This window comes from Vipera ursinii (assembly GCF_947247035.1).
Source record: "Vipera ursinii genome assembly, chromosome: 5".
Lineage (NCBI taxonomy): Eukaryota > Metazoa > Chordata > Lepidosauria > Squamata > Viperidae > Vipera > Vipera ursinii.
Genome location: NC_139518.1, coordinates 32,534,121 through 32,559,983, shown reverse-complemented (window position 1 = coordinate 32,559,983; position 25,863 = coordinate 32,534,121). Strand labels below are relative to the sequence as shown.

The 25,863-nt window shown below is 37.1% G+C and overlaps 1 protein-coding gene across 4 annotated transcripts in view; it reads right to left on the bottom strand.

The window, feature by feature from the left end:
• Positions 1 to 25,863, bottom strand: part of PAX3 (paired box 3) — a gene marked incomplete at both ends in the record, with an annotated part of 96,060 nt that overhangs the window by 15,969 nt on the left and 54,228 nt on the right. For 3 of the 4 annotated variants that reach the window (XM_083364296.1, XM_083364297.1, XM_083364299.1), the window contains 2 exons: positions 332 to 497; positions 5,644 to 5,849. In XM_083364296.1, the coding sequence (XP_083220422.1) occupies positions 332 to 497; positions 5,644 to 5,849 (372 nt within the window). The remainder of the gene's footprint in view (positions 1 to 331; positions 498 to 5,643; positions 5,850 to 25,863) is intronic. The other variant, XM_083364298.1, reaches the window with a different exon arrangement.

The following is a 25,863-nucleotide window of genomic DNA, read 5'->3' as shown; positions in this document are numbered from 1 at the left end:
ATCAAACATAGCATTTACCATTATAAAACAGTTACCTTCAGTGATGGACCAGAATGGGTGATGAACCTGATCAAGCTACAATTCATAACTCTCCAAACATATGGAAATATAATAGTTTTCATCCCTAGCCACACATCTAGAAGTTCTCCAATTGGAAAGGATAAACATCTGAAACTGATTTCCAGATTTCACCTTCCAGGTTAACACTGATCCACTGAAACCAGGGTAAACATTTATGGACATGTAATTATAATGTTTTTTCAGAGATTCAGAACCACAGAGGACTAAGTAATATGTCAAAGTATAGTTCAAAATAATTTTTCAAGTCTACCTTGTGGAATAGAAGTAGGCTGATAGGAAGATTCTGACAACTGATAAGTTGGCAGAGTTGGCATGGCAGAGGGTGGGAAGCCTCCTGGAATCAAGTGATTGAAAGCCATCAATTGATTGGCTCCAGCTTGCTTCCTCCATCTGGCTCGACGATTACTGAACCAAACCTAGAAATAGTTGAAAATAGCTTAAATCATTTTGAAATACATTCAGCATTTGTCAGACTGTCTTGATATATGACTTACTTGCATTGGATTAGATTAACTAAAAGACTTAGGAAAGTTTTAACTAATTCAGGATTAAGGGTCACTGTACATACAGAAGCTAAATGAACAGAGTATGCCCAATTATACTAATTATTAAAATATATCAGCTTTTCCTCAAAAGCTAGTTAGTATCCATAAAACCTTATTTGTCTTATTTGCCTTGGTTTCAAAGTTGCTTTTTCAAAAGGCAACTGAACTTTTTCCAACAGGAAGAGGAGGAGGAAGAGGAGGACAAGGAGAAGGAGAAAGAGAAGATTTCCTTCTCATCCAAGAAACTTCATCGGTTCTGGTCGTTCATTCTGTTCATCCGTTCTTTTTCCTCAAGAAAAAAACAATCCAGTTGCCTTTTGAAAAACCACCTTTGAGAAAGCTATGACCTGGATGACTGAAATCTCCACAGATATTTGGTTTCAAGATGCCATTTATCCCATATCTAAGCTGCATCTATTCTAGATATTTATCCTAATATTTTATAACGATAGCCTTATCCTGAAGTGGACCTGTTTAAGTTAGTTGTGGTGTGTGAAAAGGCCCTAATTTGTGATTGTATTCAATGTTAAAAACACTCCATTGAAGTTCTTTTCATGCTTATTCTTTGCACTGTCAAGATTCTTCTATTTAACTGGACATTTTATTCTAGTTGCAATTATTTTAATTTACCTGTCAACAGTTGTAATTATTATTTTAATTTCCTGTCAATAGTATTTAATTATTCTATTTATTTTACTATTTTCATTATCCTAATAACAGTAATTATTTTTAATTAATTGCCACTTTTTATTACATTTTCTCATTAAGAAAACTTGCCTTTTCTTAAAATAAAAAGACATATTTCCTTAGTGTGTTTACATTGACCAATTTAATGATTTCGGGTAATGCTTCACTTTTTCCCTATTAATATTTATCCCCAATTGTGCTATTGCAGTAGATAACAAAATATCCAGGTTATGAGTTAAGACCATGATTTGTCACATTTGCAGTACTGCCTCAAGATATTTCTACCATTGATATAAAATGCAAGACTGTGCATCACTATTATTCCATTTACTAATAAGAAATTGAATCTTACCAATTCAAGATAGCACCCTTTACTGACATAACATTTGCCACTCTCTTGTCACTACCTTCTTTCTCAAGAACCAATCATTTCATGATTGGGGTGATGTGCTTATTCTCCACAACAAAGAAAGTGCTGCTGTGTTTCCTTCCAAGTATATGAAAATGAGCCATCAGTGAACATAGGGCCTGAAACACATTTCTTTCTATTCATTCCTCCACCCCATCTTTCAGCCTACAAAGGCATACCCTCCAGTTCATAATTGTTCTGAAAAGTTAATTGGACCAATATGAAGATGGGAGATCCATTGCTAATGAAAATAAGAATAACTACAGCACAACAACATTGGAAAGAGACAAGACTTCCTCTGAAACACATCCTTGTCCATATCTAGATCACAATTCCTTATATATTTCAGTATTTTAGAAATATTTATTCTCCTATAATTTTCTAAAAAGACATTGTCAATCAAAAGCATGATAACTGGGATGATCTGAGAATAAGAACATCATAGTTGGAGGGCACCAGGCTGGGGAAGACACACACACACACCGGGGGGGGGAGAGATGGGGTTGTCTCTGCAACATAATGACAAAGGAGATGATGGGACACTTGCCATATTGTGTGTATTGGTGTGTGTTTATGTCTGTGTATATTTTTGTGCTACCTTTGTGATACTATTGCAGTGGCAAACTTCCTAATTTTGTTTTTCCTGTTATCCAAAATTCCATCGTTTTTTCCTTGTCTTTTTTGTTCATTTCCTTCCAGCCTTTAATTTCCATTACTTCCAATCTTTAGCTCCCCCTCCTTGTCATTTCTTTCATGGCCACTGAAGCAGCCTAAAATTAAATAAATACTTCAGATATACAGTATTACAGCAAAGAGGGAGGCACATTTTCTGGCTTAAATTAGATGTGTCTCTATCAATGCACTAGTCTTTTGATTTGGTACGTATTTGGCATTCATCCTTGTAAAGCTCAGGCTCTGTTTAGAGGAAACTATCCTCTATTGTCTTGATAAATTCTCTTTTCAAACATTTTGCCTATTTGAATGAGAGATCTTGTTCCCTTAAAAGCACATTGGTAATTCTCTGTTTAGGATAAGGCAGTTGAAATGTCACGGCCAATTTCACAAAGTTAAGCCTGGGGGAAGAACCACAGCTTTGAAAAGATACCCAGCCAGCATCAAGGGAATAAGATCTTGCCTTGTCCAGTTATAAACTACTTCAGAGAAAAATGATAACAAAGGAAAAATGTAAATATTGGGAAATTGAGTTGGAAATCAACTGCAAGGTCATCTAGTCTGTTTCATTCCAAAGCTGAATATATTGGACTGATACATCCAAAACCATTGAAATGCCTGTACTATTTTTCACAGGGAATTTTGCTACAGCCCACTGCAATTCATTGTTAAGAAAAACATTTACTTGATCCTGCTGGTTGTGGAATTCTGGGAGTTGAAGTCCACACCTCTTAAAGTTGCTGAGGTTGAGAAACACTGCCCTAAACTATAAAAGACATTGCTTAATTGTGTTCATGAGTCTTTATTATGTGAAATATAGTTAAGATCGGAAGCTTAAATTTCCGTTGTGTGACTTGAACTTAAACATCCAAAAAGCAAAGCACCAAAATTGATTAAAGATAACATAGTTTTGATATGAGAAAATTTGCATAGAAAAATTCAGAATGCTTTATAACACAGTGATGAGTTGTAACAAATATTAAATGGTCATCACTAAATGTTAATCCTGGAAATGTTATGCCAAACCCAAAAACATTTTGCACCATAAACTCTCAAAATACTTCCCTGTAAATTTTAGCGTCAAATATTTTCCAGATCTGATATCCAAGAATATTATTTAACATTAAACAATGATTAATAAAAGTAGTCATTTTGTTACAATGTTACACTGTAGTTAACAGTTACAGTGATACTGAAAAACATCACTTATGATCAGTCCTTACATTTAGAATATTGCAGCTCTCCCTGATTCATATGATCATTGTTTGCAACCTTTCTAGGGGGTTCTGACAAGCAAAATCAAAGCAGGAACCCAGATGTGCTTAATAACTATGTAGTTTGCCTAACAACAGCAGTGATTTGCTTAACAATAATGATCTGCTTAATGACCAAGCAAAATAAGTCATAAAATTGTGCACAAGTTATTTATTTACTATGCCTTAGCAACAGAAGTTCCAATCCAAACTATAATAGATAGATATTGTTTATTGTCATTTTTTACTGTGGGCACAATGGCACACATGAAAAATGAAATTTTGTTGCTTGCTTTCAAAAGTGTACACATACATTACACATTTAAACATGCTATCAACAACATATATATAAACCTACACCCGTACATATAAATAACATAAATATTAATCACTGTCCATCTTGAATACATAGCGGAAAGAGGAAGATTTAGTGTTCACTAGGTTAATACTGTATGAGACAAAACTGTGGCTGAATCTGGATGTTCTGCTTTGGATACCACGGAGCCTCCTCCCAGAAGGTAACAAGAAAAACAGGTTGTGAAGAGATCATAAGTTGAGAACTACTTTATGAGTCACCTGGTGTTTTGTATTGACATTTGACAGCCAATCGTTGTTAAAGTTTTCAAGGAGTAATATTTGCAGACAATATTTTTTACAAAGAGCTACCCCAATAATCTTGCTGCATTAATTTACCCTGATATATTTTTTGGACAAGAGATTGGTTGAAGTGTGTGGTTTTTTCTAAAAAAAAAATCCTTGTTCAACAGCATTTGGCTCCATTTATTTATTCAGCAATTCATTTTATCCTGAACTTTTATTGCTTTTTTTAAACAATTCCAAATCTCATAACAGATTAATATATTTATCATTATAACTTTATGTACATACTTTCTTACTGCCTCTGTCTTACCTGTATTCCCTTCGTTTATATATTTGCCATCACTAATGTAAATCTGAATATAGTTCAAATAATAGCCATTCAGCAAATGCAGTCCTTTTTAAACCACTCTTTACTAGCAGATAACTTTTTCTGGCTGCAACTTAAGAATTTTCTCAAGTATGAATTGAAGTATTTATGTGACTACAGAAGCACCAAGATTTAAATAGAAATGTGCCTTTAAGCATACAGAGAGACCTTGGAGGTATGGTGGTTGGGAAGATAGAGTCTCTGGAGTTTTCTATTTCAATAGTGCAAAGTGGCACTTAAATTCTCAGCTCTTCTTTTAATTCCCAAAAGTTCACCTCCTCTGATACTTTAACCATTGATTGATTGGGGTTGTTCCCCCCTTTGTGCTGTTTTAAGGGGAAAGTCCATATGTTCTACACAGTAGAAAATTTGCTAGACTAGATATCACCGGAGTGAGTGTGAGACACAATGTGTCTCAAGGGAACCAAAAAAAAAAAACATAAGGCATGTAAAATGTCACAGGGTTAAAGCCACATTAAGACAGCTGTTATGTTAATGAGACTTTTGCTTTTCTTGTAGCTGTGAGTCACTGCATTAAAAAAAATATGAATGTTGATGGTCCTCTTTTAAACCAGATATCCCAGAACTGAATATGCAAATATTTAAAGTAAGGAGTCCAAATTTGCAGGGTTTTTAGTAGTTAATTTTTAGGCATAGTTAATTTAATTTTCAGTTTCAATATCTGAAACAAGCAAATATTTTTAATGATCTGTTTTTATGTATTTATCTTTTATACTTCCTGTTTTAAAAGATAAAAAACGAGGTCCATCACATGTGTTTAAAAATATAAATCACACTGATTTTCTTACCTTCAACAGTTACCTAAATAAATTAAGCATCAAGTGTGGAGTCCACCAAACAGCTTCTTTCAGCACTACCCTATGTTCTGATAACTCCTCAGAGTTATGGTCTTGCAACATAGCTTATCTCATAATTCTTCACCAAGAAAAAAAAATCTTTATGAAAGAAATATTTGTTCTCCTACACAACTAATAGAAGAAGTCTGTTTGAAAGTCGGATAATACTCACCTGAACCCGAGCCTCCGTGAGTTTAGCTCTTTGTGCAAGTTCCTCTCTGGTGTATATGTCAGGATAATGAGTCCTCTCAAAAGCTCTTTCCAGCTCTTCCAACTGTTCTGCTGTGAAAGTGGTTCTGCTTCGACGTTGTTTTCTCTTCAGGGGCAAATCTGGCTCAGAATCAATGTCGGAACCTTCATCTGATTGTTGTGCTGAAGCTAGAAAGCAAACAAACAAACAATGGAGCAATTAATATTGGATTGGGAGAACAGGAGAAAAACGAGAAATAGCACTAAGCAAATGGTGTTTTCTTCAAATAACAGCAGTCCAATTTTAAACAACAAGCAGTCTTGGGATAGTTAATCTTAAGAGCGTGCCCCAACATATTTCCTTCAAATGGCTAAATAATACTTTATAAGAAACTTCTTCCTTCTGTAATATCTGCAGGCACAGATTACAATTTTCTTACAGGGCTTATTTATTCAAATATATCCAGGATATTTTTCCCCAGTGATTTCAAAAGTTTGCAACCCAGGCTATGCAAATTCTAGGTGTGCTGTCATTAATCCAGTAATTTTGTATGGTCTTGACTCGAATCATACATATAAGGCTGTCTTTAGTTAAGGAGTCCCTGCCAAAGTCCCTCCCACTTCAAATGCAAAGTGGATTTTTATTATTACTGTGCTAGGGTTGCCTTTCCGGCCATCTACCTCCACTTACTTCCTCCATGCACTGTTCATGGTTTCACTGTAACTGATTAAAATTGTCTAGTTTGACACAATGCATTAAAGTATTAATTATAACTTGCAAATCATAATGGTTTAGTTCTAAGCCAAAACCATTCAAAACACATTAAAGTTTAGCATGTGTGAATAAACATAGCCAATGGCTTCAACTCTTTGCTTCTATAGAATTACGTACTCATTTCTGTCTTAGTAGATCCTAAAAAATGAAAGCTCAAAACAGGAATGAAAAATTAAAATTGATTCATCCCAAACAAATTTAGTATATTTACATAAAGTGCATGCCTTAAACCAATATAAAGATATAAGGACATAATAAATGATTCAGATTAATTAGTTTACAGCTTCTATTTGCCCAGTTGTGGCAACTAATAACTACCATAAAAAGCTGAATCCACTCAGCAACCCTTCCAGCACTGATGCCCTCACAACTCTTTTTAGATACATTCTACTCTAAATTGCAATTCCATTCCATTCTAGAATCGTTATTGTTGTTGTGTTTATTGCCCAATCATCTAGGTCATTGTTTTTCAACCTTGGCAATTTCAATATATGTTGACTTCAGCTGGTGAATTCTGGAGCTGAAGTCCACAGTACTTAAAGTTGCCAAAATTGTATGTAAGGGAGCCATTCCTGCATGACTTTGGCTAGAGTACTGTTCTATTCTTGCTGGCACTTTGGACTTTGATATTTAGCAAATGCATTTCTGGGTCCAGATTATTCCCACTAATTTGATGCAGAAGCTAATAGTTAGCACACTGGAAAACATCAGACATAATTGTGAAGGAGAGAGGAAATTACAAGATAATCTGTAGATGTGTTTGACTACTACTAGGACAAGAATAGAGAAATACATTGGTTTTTTTCTTATCGTGGCTGATAAAAACAAGCTGACAGTATTTGCTTGGAATCAAATCCTGGAAAACTATATCTGTGGTATCCAGTAGCACATCTGAGGTGACATTACTAGACAAGAACCTTTTTAAATTTAAGTAGAGGGATTCACCATAGGCTTAATTGGTAGTCAATATAATTCATAGAAATAAATGAGAGATGAGAAAAGGAGATTGTGACTGTTCTGGTTCCTCATCTGTTTGCTTGCGACTTTGATTCTATGCATAATTAAGTCTACCTTCCTGGTGATTAGGGAATGATGGTGTCCATTGAAAAGCAGATGGAATACACAGAGAGGGGCATGCAATAGGAGATATGTCACTTGCAACCTAGATGAAGAGAAGCACAATCACTGGTGATGGTTACAGTTGTTCTGCCAGATGGAAAGTTTCTGACAAACCTATTGATCTGTCCTTCTACACATTCATGTTGGTCCTGAATGCAAGTTCAGCATAATAATTAGTAAATCTTTGTTGCCAAAGGTTAATTATGGATAGATAGCCCAATCTGGTTTGTATCAGGAGGGTAGAGGTAGGAAGTTTGTTGTCCCCCATCATGCTCACAGGTACTTAGGGTGAAGATGGAATGTAGATAATATTACAACTCCTTCTTTTTGCTTTCTACATGATTGTGTAGCAATCTGATATGTATTTTATGTTGGGCTCCTGGATCAAGATCACGTGAAGTGTTATTACCACTTTACAACGCCTTGGTAAGGCCACACTTGGAATACTGCATCCAGTTACAATGCCTTGGTAAGGCCACTCTTGGAATACTGCATCCATGATGTAAAAAAATATGTTGAGACTCTAGAAAGAATATAGAGAAGAGCAACAAAGATGATTAGGGGATTGGAGGCTAAAACATATAAGGAAGGGTTGCTGGAATTGGGTATGTCTAGTTTAAAGAAGAGAAGGATGAGGGGTGAAGTGATATCAGTGTTCCAATATCTCAGGGGCTGCCACAAAGAAGAGGGAGTCAAGCTATTCTCCAAAGCACCTGAAGGCAGGACAAGAAGCAATGCATGGAAACTAATCAAGGAGAGAAGCAACCTAGAACTAAGGAGAAACTTCCTGACAGTTAGAACAATTAACCAATGGAATAACCTGCCTCCAGAAGCTGTGGGTGCTCCAACACTGGAAGTTTTTAAGAAGAGACTGGACAGTCATTTGTCTGAAATGGTATAAGGTTTCCTGCCTGAGCAGGGGTTGGACTAGATGACCTCCAAGGTCCCTTCCAACATCATCATGATTGTTGTTGTTGTTGTTGTTGTTGTTGTTGTTGTTGTTGCTATCAACTTGGGCATGCTGCTACTTTACTTATGCCATATGAAAGGTTTATATGAACTATTTATCCTCCTCACCAAGCATTCTCCCTGCCTGAATTGGCAAAGGCGGTCAAGGGGTTAGTGCTGAATATAGTTGCCTTGGGCATCAATATCCATATCCTAACCAACATTCTGGAGCAACCTACAGGTTCATAGTCATTATGGCAAACACATAAGGCTCCAGTTGTGCTTGTCCTTAAGAAAACCATTAAGACTGGGGGAGGGGTTTCCCTCAAGCTCTTAGGTCCAGGTGCCCCTTTTGGTTGTTTTTATTATTGCATTTGGTTGCCATTTTATATGCTTCTTTTGGTAAGAGAGGTCTGGTCAGAGAGGCATGTTCCCAGTCCCATCTGCTAGGGAATGCCAGCTGGCAGAACCCAGGGAAAGAGCTTTTCCTGCTGGAACATCATCCCCCAAGAGATCAGATTGGTCTTAACCCTTTCCTTACTTTTTGTTAGGCCTTAAAGACTTGGTTTTACCATCTGCTTATGGTAGAACCTGTTATTATTTTTATAGTTGCTGGTCTTTAGCATAACCTGGCTAGAGACTGTGTCATTATATAGATGTTTCTATTTTGTATTTGTGTGTGTATGTGTGTGTTGTTTTGTCGTTTTGTATTTATTGTTGTATTGTTGACTTTTTTTGGGGGGGAGCTGCTTAGTTGCTGTGAGCCATATGGTTCACAGCAACTAAGCAGCCCCCCCCCAAATGCCAACAATACAACAACAAATACAAGACAAGACAAAACAACATACACAGAGAACTATATAAATTGCAATAGTAAATAAATATTTGGGGCTTTTAAAATTATTATTAAGTTTTTATCCTGCCTTAGTTTATTCTTTGTTGTTGTTGTTTTTGGTTGGGCACCACATTGTTTGAGTTGGATGACCTTACAAATTTAGTAAATGTAAATAAATAATAAATATAATTAACTGAAAACAGGTCACCCACAGGATTCAATGATATCCAATTCTCTAGCATATGTTCCCAAATAAGTTGAAAGACAGCTGGAATGCAAATACAGAATAAATTCAATCAAGCAGATAGAAATCCTTTTAAAAGAGTACTCCACAGTGTAATATAGGAAAAGAACGTCTGTTTTTCTAGTATTATTCCCCTTAGCACCTATAAGTAAGATTTTCTGAGTGAAAGGAGTTTTAGCAATCTCTTTGCTTTCTTCAAATGGGAACAATTTTGGAATTATCCAAGTACTACTTTGTTAAAAAAGAAAAAAGGAAGACCTGGACTGCTGTATGTATTTATTTATCTTCTGTAATTAACTAAAAATATAAAACAACAAGAATTAAACATTTTAAACCAATTGAACATGGAGCTAAGAATTAAAAAGCAGGAGCTGTGTCACTCTAGCTAAGCCTTATCACTTCATACTGGCCAGAACTAGACCACTGCTAAACCACCTTCAACATGTCATTCCAGTGTTTCCAAAGATCTTGTTTCCCATTCACATCCCTGCATGAAACACTGAGTTATGGGATTTTCCAGTAGCTATCATTGGTGGTGTTTATCTTGGCATCAGTCAAACGTATGTGTATGAGTTTTAATGATATGCTTAAATTAAGCTTAATGAATCTTAAAAGTTGTCATATAAGGATAATTTTGAATATATCCAATCTAGACAAATTCTTTTCCTCCCTCATCCCCTCTGCTGATCTTAGGATCCAAATGATCTCACTGTTATCAGCTCCACAAAGCTTACTTACTTTATCTATTTAACCAATTTGGAGTCCTTCTAACTCTTAAGGACTCTGCACAGCTCACAATTTAAAAAGTAGAACAACTATCACAAAAGAAAAAAATATTCATGATCATCCTGAAGATAGACATATAACAAAAAGCTATCCAAAAGAGGCTCAACCATCGCCCTGACCCAAGCCTTGGACAGCAGAAAAGTGTTCACATTTAGGTCCTGAGCATCATTAAGCTAAGAGCCATCTTGATAGAACAGTGGAATTGGTGCTTCTTTATTTAAACATAAGAGGGGAAACCCATAAGTTACAAAAGAACAGCCATAAAGTTTGTTTTTTGTTAAAAGAACTAAAACTAAATTGAGTGCTTCTTTGTTCCTTATCCTATTGTGGCCTGTTTGATATTTCCAGAAAATATTTCAGCAAAGTTAATAGTATTAAATACTAATTCTTTGTTCTATTTCATAGGAATTAGGTCACATATAATGTGTAACTTGTCTACCTTGTACAGTATACCTCAGCAGTTCAAAAATACTACTTGCAGTTAACAAATGCCAACCCCCTAGGAACACCATAAACAAGTATATCTAGAGAAACACTGTACAACAACTAATACACGTAATCATTCATTCTCTTAATTGTTTCTATTCTCAGGGAACAATTTGATTTAAACAACTGTAGCAGCAAAGCATGACAACCATTTGAAAAGCATGTATCAACTGCCAATATATTGTATGGATTTATCTCGTCACTGGCTTTCTTGCTCCCCATTTGAAAACAGTGGCTCTTTTCATGTACAACTAAGCAGAGAAACCGTACATGTTACGCTATTCCTGGGCTAACATCAGGACACTCTAAATCTTACAGAGATTTTTATTCACAATTGAAGCTCTTGAGCCATGTTCCAAAACTGGCTATGTAACTTTTTAATCTGGAAATATACCAAATTCTAAGTATCTGTACAAGGTATCTTCCAACTTTACTAATTTGACTGGCAAAATACTATTTATATTATTTAGGAAGATAAGTGTCATAGATATATTCTCTACTGTGGAATACATTTTGGATTTCTAAACGATGCCACATACTAATATGGAAAGCATATATTTCTACATTTCAAGAATTTAAATATGTTGGGGCAAAAATGTCAAAAAGCATTATTATAGACAATATAGAGTTGACTTATTTGTGTGCTTTGCATGCAACCCTACTTTTTTTCACTTACCAAAAGCCAAATACATCTATTTCCATACAGTAACTTGAAAGCTATGAGCAGATTTGTTGTTTTTTTCTGACCTACAGTGTCCTTTTTTGTAGTGAAATCTCCATGAGTGACCTCTAGCATGTTTACTCGGGTACAAGGGAGGAGAGACTGGAGGCAAGGCTGATACCCCTTCACAGGCTCAGAGTAAATGACAAATGACACTTTCCCTTTGTGAACTTCAAGATTTTTGTTGACTTATTTGGCAGCTTTTGTTGAGTCCTTAGAAATGGCCTGTGGCTGAGGCCTATTCTACCAATTTCCACGCTCCATCTGTGGTATCCATCAACAGGGCCTTTTACCCGCATTCAGGGCTCTGACACCTGCCTAGCAGGATGCAGGAGACACAAAGAAAACTGAAGTGGATGAGAAAATGGGTGGGGGGAGGGAGGAGGTAAGGGAAGGTTGAACTGGATGCTCTGTAGGGGTTAATCCATGTCTCTTCAGTCTAGAGGCTGCAGCACCTGGAACTTCTTTTATCCCCTGGAGGGAAATCAGTGAAGTTTTAAAATGTTAAATATATGACCTTAGTATTTAAGAAAAACTCCTTCCAGAAAAAGAAAAAGGACTGCAATGGGCACAGGCTCACTTCGGGAGCTTTCTAATAAATCAGAAAGAGACCAGAAAGCAAAGTGACTATATATTATGGGGGGGTGGGGCTGTTTGTTTTTTTAACAAATATCCTTGTTTGTCTTAACCAAAAGGTTTCACCAGCTGCTATCTAAGTAAAGAAGAGAGAGAAAAACTAAAGACATATTTTATTGCTACTGCAGGGATGAGAAAACAGATTAGTGCCTGGACATTTTTATGGTCCAAGCATTTAAGGAAACATTCCCACTGGAATCTTTAACATAATTAAGATTCAAGAGCAGATACTCATCACTCTGTTTCTCAGCACAGACATTGTCACTTTGACTTTTTCCTCACTATCTTTTCTTTCTCTTATACTCTGCTTCTAACCCTCACCGTCACCTCCCACCAGTATTTCTGTTTCATTCCTCTCTTCTCCTCCTTTCAAAGTTCAGATTCACAGCAAGAGATCATTAAAAAGAAAATAAACCCCTGCCAAGTCTGGTCTAATCAAAATTGTACAGATAAATTCTGACACTTAGCAACTCCCCAAGTGCTTACGATCCTAGGAGGAATGTACAGATTACTTATGAATATGGGAGGCAGCAGGAGAGAAGTTCAGAAGGTCTAATGTCAGTGGGTAGCCACCTGTGCATTGTGTCAAGCAATCCAGTGCATTGTGCATTTGATTAAGACAAGGATCTAGCTAAGCAAAGCACTCTATGGCCAAGTATAATATCGACCACTCTGCAATATTTTGATATAAAACAGTGTTTTTGAAACTTGGCAACTTTAATATGCATGAATCTCAACTTCCAGAATTTTCCAACCAGAGTTGCTTTTATGTTTTTAATAAATATTACCATATACAATTTTTTGGAAGAACATTATAACAAATACAACTAAATAAAGAGACAACCAAAGTTTACTGGCAGGTAATGTCCACCGTTCACAGAATTGCAAATGCTAGTAGGTGATGTTATAGCAAAAAGCTGTAAACTTGTTCCATGGTGCAAGAACCTCTGGACTTTTCAGCCAAATATGTGGTCTCAGGATCACTTGAAAGACTAATATGTTGGTCTCTGAATTAAATCAAACCTATTGATAACCTGTAGGGATCTTAGTTAAAATTATTTTATACCATGGGCAATTAATTGTAAAAACACATATAAAGCATCCTGACCAGCTCAAGTTGACTCAGCCTTCCATCCTTCCGAGGTCGGTAAAATAAGGAACCAGATTGTTGGGGGCAACATGCTGACCCCGTAAACTGCTTAGAGAGGGCTGGCTGTACAGCACTGTGAAGTGCTACACAAGTCTAAGTGCTATTGCTATCACTCTTTGTTATAGAACCAGTTTAGCACAATGGTTAAAGGCACCAGGCTAGAAACCAGGAGACTATGAGTTCTAATCCAAATTTAGACACAAACAGCTAGGTGAACTTGGGCAGTCACTCTCTCTCAGCCCTAGGAAGAAGTCAGTAGGAACATTCTTCTGAAATCTTTTTTAAAAACCTTCAGGTACTAGTCTAGGTAGTTGCCAGGAGTCAACTCTAATAAGGTGTAGTGACAAAATGCTTCTATATATTTGTGATAACTACATATCACAAAATTCAATTTACCCATTAGATGAACAAGCTCACTGCACGTTCTTGTCAGAATTTGTCTTAATCCTAGGAATTAAACAACCAGTCAGATAAAATACAGATTCAGTACTCAGAATTCAGTTAAGATAAAGTATCCTGATTTCAGTAGTAAGAATGAGTATGAAGAAGGAAACTGATATCTGAATTGAATAGTCTTTTCCCTAAGCAGGAAGAGATATTCTTTGAATTCTTCCAACACCCATCCTGGCCAAGAAATGATTGTCTGATTTATGGATTTATAGATCCTACATCTCAATGATTTTCAGTGGTTTACAAAATTAAAATACAATGACATCATCCAAAACACCCAAAGTATAATAAAAAAAATAGCAATTGGCAGCCTTCAAATTCATATCCAGGAATCTATTGCAGGTGGGGCTACTTTCAATATCAGGGGGATGATGTTATAAATGAACTAATGAGAAATATGCTTAATGGATGCAGCTTTTCAACTCCCCCCCCCAAAAAAAGGTACTATAAAAGAGCAGACTAATTGATTCTAGCTACAGAAAATTGCTCAGAAATGATGGAACCTCTGCAAAGTAGTGTGTCAACGCTGCTAACATTACAGGGAGTGCAGAATTATTAGGCAAGTTGTATTTTTGAGGATTAATTTTATTATTGAACAACAACCATGTTCTCAATGAACCCAAAAAACTCATTAATATCAAAGCTGAATATTTTTGGAAGTAGTTTTTAGTTTGTTTTTAGTTATAGCTATTTTAGGGGGATATCTGTGTGTGCAGGTGACTATTACTGTGCATAATTATTAGGCAACTTAACAAAAAACAAATATATACCCATTTCAATTATTTATTTTTACCAGTGAAACCAATATAACATCTCAACATTCACAAATATACATTTCTGACATTCAAAAACATAACAAAAACAAATCAGTGACCAATATAGCCACCTTTCTTTGCAAGGACACTCAAAAGCCTGCCATCCATGGATTCTGTCAGTGTTTTGATCTGTTCACCATCAACATTGCGTGCAGCAGCAACCACAGCCTCCCAGACACTGTTCAGAGAGGTGTACTGTTTTCCCTCCTTGTAAATCTCACATTTGATGATGGACCACAGGTTCTCAATGGGGTTCAGATCAGGTGAACAAGGAGGCCATGTCATTAGATTTCCTGCTTTTATACCCTTTCTTGCCAGCCACGCTGTGGAGTACTTGGACGCGTGTGATGGAGCATTGTCCTGCATGAAAATCATGTTTTTCTTGAAGGATGCAGACTTCTTCCTGTACCACTGCTTGAAGAAGGTGTCTTCCAGAAACTGGCAGTAGGACTGGGAGTTGAGCTTGACTCCATCCTCAACCCGAAAAGGCCCCACAAGCTCATCTTTGATGATACCAGCCCAAACCAGTACTCCACCTCCACCTTGCTGGCGTCTGAGTCGGACTGGAGCTCTCTGCCCTTTACCAATCCAGCCACGGGCCCATCCATCTGGCCCATCAAGACTCACTCTCATTTCATCAGTCCATAAAACCTTAGAAAAATCAGTCTTGAGATATTTCTTGGCCCAGTCTTGACGTTTCAGCTTGTGTGTCTTGTTCAGTGGTGGTCGTCTTTCAGCCTTTCTTACCTTGGCCATGTCTCTGAGTATTGCACACCTTGTGCTTTTGGGCACTCCAGTGATGTTGCAGCTCTGAAATATGGCCAAACTGGTGGCAAGTGGCATCTTGGCAGCTGCACGCTTGACTTTTCTCAGTTCATGGGCAGTTATTTTGCGCCTTGGTTTCTCCACACGCTTCTTGCGACCCTGTTGACTATTTTGAATGAAACGCTTGATTGTTCGATGATCACGCTTCAGAAGCTTTGCAATTTTAAGAGTGCTGCATCCCTCTGCAAGATATCTCACTATTTTTGACTTTTCTGAGCCTGTCAAGTCCTTCTTTTGACCCATTTTGCCAAAGGAAAGGAAGTTGCCTAATAATTATGCACACCTGATACAGGGTGTTGATGTCATTATTTTATTTATTTATTTAGTTATATTTAAAGGTAAAGGTAAAGGTTCCCCCGCACATGCGTGCTAGTCGTTTCCGACTCTAGGGGCCGGTGCTCATCTCCGTTTCATAGCCGAAGAGCCAGCGTTTGTCCGAGGACGTCTCCGTGGTCATGTGGCCGGCATGACTAGACGCCAAAGGCGCACGGAACGCTGTTACCTTCCCACCGTAGTGGTCCCTATTTTTTCTACTTGCATTTTTACGTGCTTTCGAACTGCTAGGTGGACAGAAGCTGGGACGAGTAACAGGCGCTCACTCTGTTACGCGGCACTCGGGATTTGACCCGCCAAACTGCCGACCTTCTGATCGACAAGCTCAGCGTCCTAACCCACTGAGCCACCGCGTCCCTGTGTTAGTTATATTTATATACCGCCCTATTCCCTGAGGACTCAGGGCGGTTTACAGGGAATTAAAAATCCACAATACAAAAATTAAGAACAAATTAAAAAGTATTAAATTAACCCTGTAGTCAGTTAAAAAGAACCCCAAATTAAAAATTCCTCCTCAGTCTGGGCCCGAGAGCTGAAAGAGCCAGGTCTTCAGGCCCCGGCAGAATGATCGGAGGTCGGGGGCAGTCCTCAGCTCCACCGGCAGCTGGTTCCAGAGGGCAGGCGCTCCCACTGAGAAGGCCCTATCCCTGGGTGTCACCCGCCGGCAATCTCTCACCGGCGGAACCCTGAGCAGACCCTCCCTGTGGGAGCGCACTGGGCGAAGGGCGTTTGATGCCGGCAGCAGGTGTTCCCTCAAATATCCCGGACCCAGGCCATGTAGGGCTTTATAGGTGATAACCAGCACCTTGAATTTCACCCGGAGGGCAACCGGAAGCCAATGCAGCTCGCGGAGTAGAGGTGTTACATGGGAGTATCGGGAAACCCCCATTACAACTCGCGCGGCCGCATTCTGCACCAGTTGAAGCCTCCGAGTGGTCTTCAAGGGCAGCCCCATGTAGAGAGCGTTACAGTAGTCCAAACGGGAGGTCACAAGCGCATGAGTGACTGTGCGTAGGGCGTCTCGGTCCAGATAGGGACGCAACTGGCGCACCAGGCGAACCTGTGCAAAAGCCCCCCTGGTCACGGCTCCTATGTGATCTTCAAAATTGAGCCGTGAATCCAGGAGGATGCCCAAGTTGCGAGCCCTATCAACGGGGGGTAACACCTCACCCCCCATCATTAGAGGTGGAATAACATGGTTAACCCGAGACGCCGATATGCACAGCCACTCAGTCTTGGCAGGATTGAGACGAAGCCTGTTTCTCCCCATCCAGACCTGAACCGCCTCCAGGCACTGGGACATCACGGAGAGGGCATCACTGGGTTGGTTTTAGACCACACCCCTTCTCATTACAGAGATGCACATCACCTAATATGCTTAATTGGTAGTAGGCTTTCGAGCCTATACAGCTTGGAGTAAGACAACATGCATAAAGAGGATGATGTGGTCAAAATACTCATTTGCCTAATAATTCTGCACTCCCTGTAGATGTTCTTGCTTTGACAACATATGGAGATGGAGCCTTTTTCTTTCCTATGGTTTACTTCTAGAATTAGATGATACTGGGGGAGGAGGAGGAATGTGATGGGAGTTAGTTAGACATAACAATATTGTAATAGTGTGTGAAAGCAGGAGCTTTTGAAATAAGAGATAAGAAATGGCAGGTTGGAGAACAGGAGGGAAAATCTGCATTTCAAACTAATTGGAGAATGTGATTTATGACTGTTAATTAGAGGAGGGAATTGTGTTTGATACTATGTGCTAAGGGGAGGAGAATTCAGATTTTAGCTTCGACAATGTACGTGCTGATGCCATGCTACTTAAATAAAGATTCTTTAAGGTAAACAATGCCTTGAAGTTCTTTGAAGAGTTTCATCTATTGGAACCATGACACAGTGCTTCCAATATATAATCCTCTTATATTCAATAGGGGTGAAAGCTGCAAAGAGGTCCAACAGAATCAGGATTTTATTGTGTCTATCACAATCCTGATAAAGATCATAAACCAGGACACTATTTTGCTTTCATGCCCAAGCCTGAACTGTAATTGAAAATTTTCAAGTCCAAATAATTGGCTTCTTCTAGGATATATAGCAGCTACATCCACTGTGCCCACTCAACAACCTATCCTAAAAAAGAAAGGCTAAAGGTTGTGATTGTTATCAAAATTAGTAAACTCCAAGGAAGACCTCATAAGGGGCAGTCTACTTAAAAGCTTCTGCTAGCATCCTCTCTAGAAGTGATAAATTGGTAAATTCTTGGATGCAAGAAGTGATAAACTGATAAATTCTTGGATCCAAGAATTTCATAAATTCTCTAGAACCATCATGCATTTAGGTCAAACCACTATAAGTGATAAGTGTTGAATTAACCTCACAAAAGACCAGAAGAACAAACTCCTTGATATTTATAAACTCTGGTAATGCAGTGGTCAGAATGCAGTACCGCAAGCTCACTCTATCCACAGTCTGGAATTCAATCCTGACAGGCTTAAGAGGACTCAGATTGTTGGGGACAATATGCTGACATTGTAAACTTCTCAGAGAGTGCTGTAAAAAACTATGGAGCAGTATATAAGTCTAAATGCTATTGCTATAAGATCTTAAAATCAATGCCATGGAGACTGAAAGATTCCAAACCCAGGAAAGCTGATTGTCAATGTCCCCACCTTCACCTAAGTTTTTGTAATATATACCAAGTCTGCCCACAATTTAGTTAGTTTTATATCAACAGGCCAGGATTGCTTGGAAGTTGCCTTTCTTACCATTTATCCATATTGCTAACAGTGTGTGGCATCAACTCTCCACACTTACAAGCAAAGTTTCTTCCAAATGTATTTGGAAATGCTGGATCTAAAACTGAATTCTTTCCATGTAAAGGATCTATTTTACTACAAAGCTTTGGTGCTTTCTGAGATAGTATACAATTCTATCTAGTCTCCCTTAGGAAGCCTGTATTAGACGAGAAGGAAAAGGAATTGTTAGGCCAGACTTCAAAATAAAAGTTTTCCAAAAGTAAAAAAATACTTGAAATAAATCAAGCATTTTATCTATTTTACTTGTCAAATGTATTTATTTATATTGGGACCCCATTTTGCATGATTGTTAAAGTCGCCATGGTAGAAAATTCCCCCCCCAACGCTCCCCCCACACAATAACACAGGATAATGTGTCTGGACAGACTAGTATAATGCCTATTTGGGCAGAAATATGCTTACAAAAACTTTCTAGTGCTCAAGTAGGAAAATGTCATATATTGTACTATTAATTGAATGTAGTTTGCAGTCAGTACTGTAGTTTCCTCATGATGTTCTCACCGCAAGATAGGAGACGTTTCTTAAAGCATGGTATGAAATACTGCATATTGCTCAACACTGCTGAACTACTTTCCAAAGGCCAACAAGAATGATCAAATGTTCATCCTACCATGTCTGATTTCTTTAATGAGTTATATCTGTAGCTATTGCTCTGTTTGCATTTTTTCATAACTGACTCAGTTTCGATTCATCAAAGAGTCAAGAAAGGTTGAGTCAATTGTAGTGATACAATTTTTGTATTGTATTGTATTCCTATCCTAATTTAGTATCTTTATCTCAAATATGATAATTTGGTGCTATTTTCATCTTGAAGGCTACCACATTTCCAAAACCCAGAAAATTTCAGACTAAACATATATGTGTTTAGATCTACTATCTTGAATATTCTTGGGATGAGGTGAGGCATAATGAATAATGTAATTTATAAAATTCATAGTAAAGTCAGTATTAACATTTTATATTTGACAATATGTGCATTTATAGTACAGTATTCATGGTTTTGTACCATAGCAAAATTTAACAGCTATGATTTAAAAGCAGGATAGGGGAAAGCAGGATAGTTTCATTTTGTTCTATTTAAGCTCCTTTTAAATGCCCATTTGGGTAAAAATGGATTACAACTGAAGGAGATCAATATTTTAATATAGTATCTCATATCTTAAGCACTGCCTCCAATGCTTCTAATGACAATATCTAAATCAAAAGAACAAGAACTGCATTAAATTTTGTCAAGGCCAATTGCAATAAATTTGATAATAAGTGCTTTAGCTCAAAAAATGCAGGAATTATAATGAAATGTATAATTAAGCACAATTTGTTTGATTTCACTGTTAGAAATGCCATCTTCTTTATTGCAAGCATAACTTTCTGTCTTTTTATTAATCTCTTATTCCCTCTGAGAAAATTCTGAAGTGCAACTGAATACACATCCACTCTGAAGTAAGCCTCTCTGCATTCAGTGAAGTTTACTCCTAGAAAAGTAAACATACAATTGTAGCAAAAATGTCCACTGTTTACCATTTATAAAAAAATTGAACTTACAACTTTCAAGTGTTTACATACATCTATTTGCTAAAGCACAGTACCAAAGGAGAAAGTAAGACAGAAATATTGATTTTTTGTAATGTCTTCTTCAGGAAGCAATTGTTCATTTATCAGAACCTCATACAAAAAGGATAATAATTAAGAACTCTAAGCGTTGAGACTGGTAAGCTAACAAATGGGACAAAAGAGTTGATTTAGTTGGAATTCTAACATAATATTTCTTGATAAATGACCTTCGACCAATCAGTGTACGTACCGTATAAAAAGTGACAGAAACAAAACTGGAGCTGAAGCAAAAGAGAAAGGCTGAGACTGATTTTTATTTACAATTGCCTAGAGACTGGCTATTATTGCCCATATGTGCTACCATCACTCCCCTTATCATGGGCTGGCCGGCATGACTATTGGGAGCTGTTAATGAACTGGGTAATTGAGCTGCTGACATGTGTTCCCAAAACAAAACAATAAGAAGAAGAGACAAATGAACATTTTATTTGGCAATCAGAGCAGGCTGTGCTTTTCAGAGGTCTGCAGCTAAGTAAGTGGCTGAATACATCAGGCAGTACATTGAAAGCAAGCAGATGTGCATACAATAATAGTTAACTGACAGCTTACGGCCCATCTGTGCGTTAACATTTTGTTAAAGAAATTACTTGACTTGCTAAAGAGGCCAATCATACAGCTGCCCCAAGCACAGCAGTGCAAGAGATAAATCATTAGCTAAACCATTTCATGCTCAAAATGACTGCTCATATTAAGAGTGATGCTGAGACATTTTGTCAGCAATGTAGCTACAATGTGCAGCTACAATGTAGTATTTGAAAAAGGAAGTTTTACAGCTTCAGCAAAAAAAAAGCCTGCATGATGCAAACTGTTTAAGTAGGTGGGATATAAGACTATTTAGTGTCGCTTCATAGCAACTTTAATATCAAAATAATATACCAAGGCTAAAAATTGCAAACCACATTATCTATTCCTAATTATTGTTAATCTGTTTCATTTAAGAATTATAAATAATCCACAAGAGTTTTGTTTTAAATAAACTAGGCGTGCCTGGCAATGTTAACTAAGTAAATTAGAATAAGGAGCAACTGTAAACACAAAAATCAATTTTGCATCCTCTCAGCTATTCACAAACTGCTTTTATTAATGCCTGCAAATATTTTATTCAGAGACTAACAAATATTGTTACTATGGAGGCCACTTTAAGAATTCTATGTATACCTAAATCCACAACCTTTCTCATAAGATCACCATATTCAGAATAGAAAACTTACAATGCAGCATGAATGTATGTTTTAACATTTTATTTATCTTCAAGAACACCAATTATACATTTTAGAAATAAAGCTAATAAACTACAGTATTTTAAACTTTCTACAACTTTCCACAAAAAATACTTTATATCTTTTCATTCATATATAGTTTGAACTTTGCAAGGCATGATATTCTGAATTCCAGATACAGAGAATCATATAAAGAAACCTAAAGTTTTTTGTACTTGGCAGAAATATTAACTCTCTCTGCTTTTCCTCTGTTGCTTTGAACCTTGCAAAGATGAAACCAATGTATTCTCTGACTGGTACTTGCAATAAGAAAATACACTGCTTTTACCTTTTCGACCTTCAAAACCACAGAGGAAAAATGCACCACTGTTGTAAAAGATAACATTTATTTATTGTTAATGTCTTATTATGCAAATCACGTTTTTTAGGATTTGTTCTTGAACAAGCACATAGATGTAATTATATAAATATCAAATGCATTTGGTATTGTCTGGAATGATCAGGATGTCCCCAAAACAGGCAATGGCATGGTGTGATAGAGAAGGAGAATTATGTATTATTGAATATTTTTGTTTGGGTTTTTTGTATGTGTGTCTGTGTCTGTGTGTGTTTGTGTTTTTAAAAATATTAACCCAAACTATTATAGCATTTAATTATTAAATAGAAATTATTTATCTTTACAAAAGTAAAGCATTTTATGTGCTAGAAACTTCAGTCAACTGGAACAACATCTGAAATTCACCAAACAAATGTCATCAATCACTTCCTACATTAAAAAGGTGGAAAACTCCTAATGATCTCAAAAATAAAAATGATTTTTTTAATTAAATATTGGCTTTTTGGTCTTCTCTAAACTTTCTTTTCTTCCTGCAGATGTTTCATTGCCATACTAGACAACATCATCAGTTATCCTATCCTATATAGCTATAGCTATATCCAGAAAATCCTTGACTTATGACCATTCATTTAATAACCTTTCAGTGTTACAATGGCCTTGGAAAGGGTGCTTTATTCATTTTTGTCCATCATAAAATGTCACGCCCCCTCACAGTTACATGATCTCATTTTCAGCTCTTGGCAATAAGCTCACATTTCTGACTGCATCCTGCAGTCACATTACCATGATTTCCTGTGTTTTTTGCCAAGTGACAATGGCTTTTGCTCTTATACTCCATGATGTGATTTGGATTTAGCATATTTGCTTAATGACCACTATAAAAACAATCATAAAATTGGGTCTGGTCATGTGAATGCCTGAACTTATGACCAGCAGGATTTACAACTGAAATTCCAGCCCAACTGCAGCCCTACCTAAGTTGAGTTCTGCCTGCACAGTATGTCTTTATTGAAAATCAACCACAAGAATCAGACTAATGCAAACTAAAATAGAGATAAAAAGAAAAAGAAAGATGGAAACAAAAAGCTAAAAGTGGAGGCGAAAAATAACAAATGAACAGAAAAGAAAAAAGATGTAACGAAGTGGCTTCTGGCCTTCTTACAGCACTCCTAAGTACAATGATAGAGACTGTCTCTCTAAAGTTACATTATAACTCCCTTTTATGATCTATCCTGCCCAATCATCAAAATCATAAATCACGTTCAATTTTTTTCTTTTTTTTATGGAAAAAGTTCATAAGGGATTTCCAGTCACTGATAAACACAGATCATTTTTCTCTAATCAGACAAATCAGTTTGACTATTTCAGTGAGTCTATCATCTTCAACAACTATTTCTCTGTAGTAGGAACTGCCAAAACTTTCCATCTTGGTCTATTCAATAATCTCACACAGTTTTCATATATAAAGCATATCATCCTACCAATGTCCTACCAACCTTGATTGGGGCATTTTTTTTTTCTTGGTTTCCTAAACCTAGTTTAACTGGTTTTTGATCATCTGACTGAGGAAGTCTGTTTCTTTCCTTAGAAATTTTTTGTTCATCTGTTCAATTATGTCCAATTCTTGGAGACTGACTGGACAGGTTTTTTACAGAAATGTTTGCCCAATTTTGTCTTTTCTGGAGCTGAGAAAGACTAGCTCATGGTCACCTAGCTGACTTCATGCCCAAAGCAGGACTAGAATTCACAGTCTCCCAGTTTCTAGTCTGATGCCTTAATGACTACATCAAACTGGCTCTCTTCCCTGGAATATCCACCCCAAGACAATCATGGAAGAAACAGCCCCAGTCAAGGCTGATAAGAAAAGTACCAAATATATGTAAATAGCCAGCAAATTCTACTTCCTTATGTGCTGATTATGTCCCTTAGCATGGTAATGAAATGTATGCAGGAAAAGAAGCAAGCTAAGAAAACACTAGGAATCCACAATTGAACCAAAAACTACATACAGTATATTATTTCCTGTGGCAGATAAAATTATATATGATTGGTTATCATGCTCTTAATAATGTTCTCCTTTGATCATGTAAAAAATATATAGTAGGAAAAAGTGGGTAGGTATCTAGAGTTGGATCCAGGTTATTCAAGACTGATGCAAATTAGGCCTCACATTGTGAACTTGGCTTTACAAATCAAAATCAAACAACCCTGCTTTAATAAGGGAAATTAAATTTATTCTTTCAAGTGAGATTCAAGGTGCTGGTGATGACCTATAGAGCCCTAAATGGCATGGGTCCAGACTATCTTCGGGAGCACCTGCTGCCAGCATCAACTTCCCATCGTCCTGTGCGCTCCCACAGGAAGGGCCTCCTCAGGGTGCCGCTGGTCAGGGAGTGCCGGCTGGCGGCCCCCAGGGGGAGAGCGTTCTCAGTGGGCGCACCTGCCCTTTGGAATCAGCTGCCTGTGGAACTCTGGATGGCCCCCGGCCTTCGCTCGTTTCGCCGGGACCTAAAAACTTGGCTATTCGAGCTTGCCGGCCTGGACTGAGGATTTTGGGTTAAGGTTTTAATTTTTAATTATTTTGGGGCTATTTAATTTAATTCTATTTTAACCTGTATATATTGTACTGTTTTAATTTGCCCTGTAAACCACCCTGAGTCCCTCGGGAAAAGGGCGGTATATAAATTGAAATAAATAAAATAAATAAATAAGTGAAAGGCAAATCAAACACATTTTTAATATGTAGCAAAACTCAAGGAAAAAGAGATGAGATTTTTAAGGTTTCCTTTCAGAACTACAGTATTTATCTTCATAGGGCAGAAAGCTCAAAAGCTTGGAAATCATTATGAAAATGCTCCGTCGCCACCATCACCTCTCTCTTATGCTTGCCACTTGCATTTCCAAAGACAGCATCAAGTACAAGAGAAAACTTAAGCAATGAACTTTATTTAGGGAACTATAATCTCATCCAATACAAAATGCACTTCTCAATCTGAAATAGGATGATCAGACTTTTGGGTTTTATGAACATATGGTAGTTCTGGCCAGTCATAAATAGTGTACCTGTTCATGGGGGGAGGGGAGGGAGAGAGAGAGGTGATCCCCAAATGCTTTCTCCCAACCCAAACAAAACCCCTCAACATGTTTATTTCCAAAGCATTACTAGAGTTTATCAGAGGTCCAGAAAATTCCTTACAAAGGATATTTACCTTACTTTGCTTTACATTATTCTAACTTTCTACTGATTTTTTTTTCCAGTTGAGCAGGATTAGAAGTCCCTGCCTGTTGCTTACTAATACAATTCAGCCAGATATTTTTACAATACTAGCATTTATTTGCAAAAAAAAGTTTCAATTTGCCGTTCATACTAGCTCCAAATAGTTACCCTAAATGTGTATCTCGTTTTCCATCAAAGAAGTTTTTAAATGTATTGATAAGAAGATACTAAACATCACTTAATGTATATCAGAACAGTGACTGCTTTTTTTCCTCCAGCACAGATTCTAAGTTCTATTTTGTTTTCTTTGAATGTAAATGTTGAATGTAAACTATTTCTTTGTCTGCATTTATTTGCATTTTGTAAACAGATACCAAGAGGTGTTCCTTCCCTTTGTTCTAAAATCCTAACCATTATAACCAGCTAGAAAAATTAAAAGCAGGCCACTCCTAATGATGAAAAAACAAACATATACCATGACAGAAGAGCAGACAGTCCAAATTTCATAGGAAAGATACCCCTGTAAATTTGGAAAACTCTGAACCTCATGCCAAATATTATTGTTATATGAAGTAATTACACTAATTGCATTACACTGTCAGGCTTTATCATGTGTATTTTGTATACAATATGCATTACACTGGAAGCAAGCACACAAGATTAACCAAGGACACAAGAAAAGACCATAAGAACATTCAGTGGAGTAAATATTAATGTGTTCTGTGTAGACTCACAATTAAAAAAGCACTAGGCCTATAATATTCAGAGACATAGGAGCAGTTTCCTTTTTCCATTCAAAACTAAAATCTCACAAATTCATTAAATTTAGAATAAGTCATACTGAATTTTGGTGGATTGTTTTTCTTTTCAGGCAGCAAA